At 39.5% G+C, this 5,837-nt stretch overlaps 1 protein-coding gene across 1 annotated transcript; it reads right to left on the reverse strand.

The window, feature by feature from the left end:
• Positions 1–3,445: 3,445 nt before the first annotated feature.
• Positions 3,446–4,780, reverse strand: LOC132530358 (tRNA N(3)-methylcytidine methyltransferase METTL6-like). The gene has a single exon (XM_060167528.1). It carries the CDS (start codon positions 4,423–4,425, stop codon positions 3,574–3,576), a length of 852 nt encoding a protein of 283 aa, XP_060023511.1. The 5' UTR covers positions 4,426–4,780; the 3' UTR covers positions 3,446–3,573.
• Between the last annotated feature and the right edge of the window lie 1,057 nt (positions 4,781–5,837).

The raw sequence follows: 5,837 nt of genomic DNA on the forward strand, positions 1-5,837 counted from the left end.
TTTAATGTTATGAATGTGATACAATCATCTTTCCAGAACTCAGCCATGAGTGTGCTTTTTTCATTAATGTAAGAGGGTCTAACCAGGTATGCCCTATTTCATTGTCTCCGGGTGTCAAAATGAGGCGGTGAGAGGTGGCAATTATCAAGACCATTTAAGTGTGGGATGTTTCTGTCACTTTTATATCTGGTTTTGTGAGGTCAGTCTTTCTGAGGCTGAATGTGCAGCTTTCCAAAGACAATACCCAGCTTATAAAGTATTTTTTCTCTGAAATATAGCTCTATAGTGTTACAGAAGAACCTCTTTACCCATTTGCCCCTCAAGGGGTCTCCATTATTGATCACTCTTGACCTCTGTTTGCCCTGGTTCCCTTGCTGTGTGGAGAGAGGAAGATGGGTCTGCACACATGGCTTGCCCCCTCTCTCCTACTCATTGGCATCTAGCTGCCTGCAGGGAAACAGCTCTGACTTTCTCTTGGACGTGTGGCATATGTGGCAGCCACATCCCTGACCTTTCACGCTATTTCCAAGTTTGCTGTGACCAGTGTTGTAAGCAGGCCTAATTCAGGGGTTCCTTATTAGGAAGAATATATTTTCCCTAAACTAAGCCTTGTTCTATAAGCTCTGTCAGTGCATGGCTGACTTTTTTTTTTTTTTTTTTTTTTTTTTGCGGTACGCGGGCCTCTCAGTGTTGTGGCCTCTCCCATTGCGGAGCACAGGCTCCGGACGCGCAGGCTCAGCGGCCATGGCTCATGGACCCAGCCGCTCCGCGGCATGTGGGATCTTCCCGGACCGGGGCACAAACCCGTGTCCCCTGCATCGACAGGCGGACTCTCAACCACTGCGCCACCAGGGAAGCCCTGGCTGACATTTTTGATGACCATCTGCCTGACCCCTTTGTCTCAGTTGTTCAGGTCTCGGGTGGAAAAAGCGAAAGTGTTATTCATTGGCTCTCTAAAAATCCTAACGTTAACTTTTACTAATATAGACTTAACCTTTTAAGAAGACATAAACATTATCCCATTAAAAAAAAATATATATATAGATATAGATATAGATATAGATATATAGAATCCAAGCGTTAATCAGTCTGGCCTTACGAAGTTTTAGCTCTTACTAATCACTGTTCAGGTCATCAAGTGATTATACCTTTTAGGTTTAATTCTCCTTCAGCTACATGCTTCTCTTGTACTTCAGATTTTGTTATTAAAAGCACAGTTTTCTTCTAACCTGTGATCGACTGGGATGCTAGATATTTTGCTTCATGCTTATTTACTTGAAAAGCATTAACTAATCAGTGAAACCTGTATTTAACCCAGCCCTTTCTTAACAATAAAGCTAGATATGGTATTTAAGTTTTCCCATAGCTTATCTTCGTGCTGTGAGATTTCTCAGTATTAATGTTATTTCTTTCAATGGTAGAATTTGACTTTCTCTGCCAGCTTCCACATAGCAAGAGTTGACCTTTAATATTTCTTCCCCATTCCTCAGGTGTTAGTTTCATCTTTCTCAAACTCTTCTAATAATTCCTTGACTTTGAAGCCTGCAGCTGATATAAATGCTTTGGCTCATTGATTAATTTTTAAAGCCAGTTATTTATCTCATAGGAAGCAGTAGTTTCAGTAGCTGGCTTTTGTCAAAGGCTTTTAAAAAGTCTTGTTCTACTTACCATTGAAAAATACATGTACTGTAAAAGGAAAAAAATCAACACATAGAAATGCTACTCATTAACTTTTGCCATTTTTGACTTTCCCTGCATCTAGGGTATCAAAAATTAACTGGAGAAAATCACGTAACCCCACAGATTTTGTCCAATACAAATCCATTCTGAGCTTCATCATTTGACCAAAAAGTATCATTTGGCAATTCTTTATTTCATATTAACTACCTGTTTAGCACATTTCTTACATCAGTTCAGAAGCAATAAAATAATATTTCTCTTCTATTTCTTTGCAGTATTGTAATTTCTTCTGTTTATCTCTGTTCTCGTTACCTCTAATCCCTTACGGTGTGCAAGGGTGCTTCATAGATACCAAGTATACCTTTATAAAGACCCCAATGGCTGGTTTCAACCAGATTTTAAGCTTCCTTAAGACATGTACTATGTCTTAAATAAATCTATTTCTAGGCCAGTGTTTTGTACACGATATACCTTCAATAAACCTTACTGAAGATAAATGAAGATTGTTCTACAGTAAAACTGCTTTACCTGTAACTTAGTTATAGAAACTGACTGTATACTGTGATTTAATTGCCTCATAATAACTAATTCTTTTTCAATTTGGAATAAGAGACAATCCTTAGTCTTAAAATATGTCTTTTTATACAATACCTAAACAATTGGTTGGCAATTTGTTAAAATCAGTATAAATTCAATTTCACATTATCTTTATTCTTTGTGATGAAGCATCTGCTTTTTTAAACTTTCTATTGCTTATATTTGTAAAAAATAAAAAAAATGAACAAACAAAACAAACTCCCCCAAAACAGTTTATTATTCACTTATTTCCTAACAGGCACAGCTTCTCTCTCCCCCTCCTCTCCACCCCCCGCTTTCCCCTCTCTTATCTTCCCCCCTTTCTCCTCTCCACCCTCCCTCCCTCTCCCCCCTCTTCTCAGACATCTTGAGAAATTGAAATCTGTCTTAAAATCTAAGAGATACGTTACATTGTGAATTTAAAGAATCATATGTGTAAACTTGTAAAAGAAGGAAAATGCCCATGAACTTGCTCTGGCTAGAGCACTTAGACCAGAAGCTGGGGGACGGGGATCTGAGATCTCCCTCACCTTCCACCGACTCACCAGGGTCTACACTCTCCTTCCAGCTGTGTCCCTGCTGTGGGGCTCCCCATGAAGTAGTCCTGCTATTCTTAGATGACTGCTGACATCTACTCATCTTGTTAGTTTTTAAATTTAATTCATCCAACTATTGTCACGATTGGCAGGTTTCCTATTACTTTCTTCTATTTTTTCTTTACATTTCAGTTTGCTTATTTAAATAGTTTAACTTCATGTAACATTGTCACCATAGTCTGAATGGTTGTCAGGCATTTCCCATTTGAAAATACCATACAGACTCTAGTATAATGAGCTGGAAATAAAATTTTACCATCAGTAGCGTTAAAGATGTAGAGTGCCATTGGAACAAATAATAGATAGACTCCTTTTAATTAAGCAAACACACTTTTTGTGTGGTAAATGCACCATATAATTACTATAGTATTATATTCACAAAGCAGAAACTATGCTTTATGTAACGGTTTTACTTCAGTAAATATTGTATAAGATGATTAAAAGAATTAATTTAGTTGCAGCCTGGGTAGATCCATAAAACTAGAAACACCACAGTAAAATATACTCTGAAGCAGTAGGAACATGATTTCGATTAAGTTTTTTTTTTTTTTTTCAGGTCTTGCAATTTTATTTACAATTCTGTAACACACACACACTTGCTACCTTTTAATATAAAAAGTATATATATTCATTTTAAAAAGTTAAAATATAAAAGTACACAAAATAGTGACTTTAAACTTTCCTCTTCAAGGGGAGGCACAGACATCAACTTCGTGAAAGGTCAGGACTCGTGGCCCAGGCGCGGGGTCACAGGAGTTGGGTTCTTCAGAGACTTTCGGAACTTGCTCTGAAGGAAAACCCTCGGTACACACAGGCCTTCTTTTTTATTCACCGTCTCACGAAACACATACTCGTTCACCTCTTCTTCGTAACCTGTGTCCATAAAGAGCCGTGCCAGGAATTCATCAGTGAAAAAATACGATCTGGTTCCATCTTGTCTAACATAAAAGTTTTCTGCAAGTTTGCTGCCGGCTTTAAACCTAAGCATGGCATGATCATACAGCCCATAGTCGCGAAACAAGACACTTTTGCCTGGTTTTAATACCTTGTAAATGTTTTGTAAGACAAGGTGCATTTTATCAGGGTGAACCGTAGAGAGCACAAATATCAACATGACAACATCCACAGACTCCGGGGGCACGTGTTCCAGAAGGTCATCTTTAGTCAGATCACACTGGAATACCTTGCATCGTTCTGTGTCATATAAAGGATTTTGCTTGACATATTCAACTGCTCTTGGAGAAAAATCACAGGCATAGGCAAAGATATTCGGATCTTCTAAAAGCGGGAATAAACAGTTCCCAACCCCACAACCAGCTTCAAGCATAGTCAATTTTTGATCTTCAAACTCTCTACATGATCTGAGCTCCTCAAACTCTCTGGTGGTCCAGTGTCTATCTTTGAAGAAATTAGTGCTATTTCTTTTGTAAAAAAGGTGCCAGTTCTTCTGAGCCTCTTTTTCCAGTTTTTGCTGTTTATAAGCAGACACTAAAGCTTGGTCTCTTGTCAGTTTCTCCTCTTCTTCAGAGCTGAGAATCCTTGCCTGAAGCCCTTTCCTTTGCAAAGCAGCCATCTCCTAAGTTGATGGTAATATATTTAACACTGCTGGAGATTCTCCATTCCTGAACAACCTGAGGAATTCAAGCGGATACTGCAGACACAGGCAGGGTTTTCTCAGATGTGGTCCCTCAGGTTGGGTCCAAGCCTCAGGCAGCATCGGGTGTTTCGCAGGAAAAAGAATGAGGCTCCGGTTGGGGGGTTCTGGAGGGTGGGGCCGGGCGCGCTGAGCCCTCAGCCAGGCCAGCCTCGGAAGCAAAATTTGGGAGCCACAGCGGAATGACCCTTCGACAGGACAAACCGCCCCTGAAGACCTCGAATCGGGCTTCTCAGACGGAGTCCTTCTACCCTGACACTGCCCCCGCCATTTCCGCTCCGGACTCGATTAAGTTGTTCTCCTGTTACTTTAAATCCTCTACAGGATTTAAATCCTAGCAGAAGGATTGTTTGAAGAGTAAATAAACTGAATTGTACTTTAGGGTCAAAACTAGTGCTAAAACGACCACTGCAGAGGAAGGATAACAGCAAGATAGTTTTCCATAAGTATTTTCGCTTTAAAATAGGAGTATAATTCATCATTGTGCTTAAATGATAAGAGTAGCATTTCCTGTTCCCACAGGTACTTGTGTTATGTGCTCTGGTATTATTTTAGATACAGAATAAAACCAATGCTTTGGAAATAAATATGATTTTGAAAGTTGTCAGGCAAGCATGAAACCACAGCATGTGAAAGTAGGAAGCACAAAACTAATGGAGTGGAATTCATGGTCTGTTTTCTGTACCTCTTGACTAATGTTCTTATGGAGGAGGTTTTCTTCAAAGAATGTACCATAATTATAGCCAAGAGCACATACACTTACCATACGGCTGGGCTGCGCGGTGTGATGTAAGAAATGCATTTGCATTGGAGACTGAAGTTTCTGAAAAGATCCCCTCTGGTATGCAGCATCCTGTGTAGCAACCACTTCTTAAATCGTTGTTTGTGTGAGTAACATTTCAGTTTTATAATAAGATATATTTTCAGGAGAAGAAAAAAAACAAATAGTTTCAGACCAATTTTACATTTATCTGTGCAATTCTAGAAAGCAAGTGCATTTTCCTTGATTGGGTGGAGGGACTCAGTGGTTCTTGGGTGTTAGGGAAGCATGGTCTTAGACACAGGAGAATGCGTCCTTACCCTAAATTGTGTCCCCTTTGAACCGTCAATATCTCCTCAAATTTAATTCATAAGTACAATATAAATAGAAAAACAAATGGCCCTTAAAATGTCTGACATGTTACAGACTGGTAGCATCCATAACTGGTGCCACGTGGCAATTTGATGATTGAAATGATTACAGAGCAGGTGGCATTCAGCATTACCGAAGACACCACACATCAGTCATTCAAGAACAGGAGTCAGTTAAGCTTGTCTATTAAAATGCAGCC

This window comes from Lagenorhynchus albirostris, chromosome 12, assembly GCF_949774975.1.
Source record: "Lagenorhynchus albirostris chromosome 12, mLagAlb1.1, whole genome shotgun sequence".
In the NCBI taxonomy this organism is placed as follows: Eukaryota; Metazoa; Chordata; class Mammalia; order Artiodactyla; family Delphinidae; genus Lagenorhynchus; species Lagenorhynchus albirostris.

What these genes read in the sequence shown, in the direction of transcription:
- LOC132530358 (XM_060167528.1), bottom strand. Translation starts at nt 4,425, where the DNA reads ATGGCTGCTTTGCAAAGGAAAGGGCTTCAGGCAAGGATTCTCAGCTCT.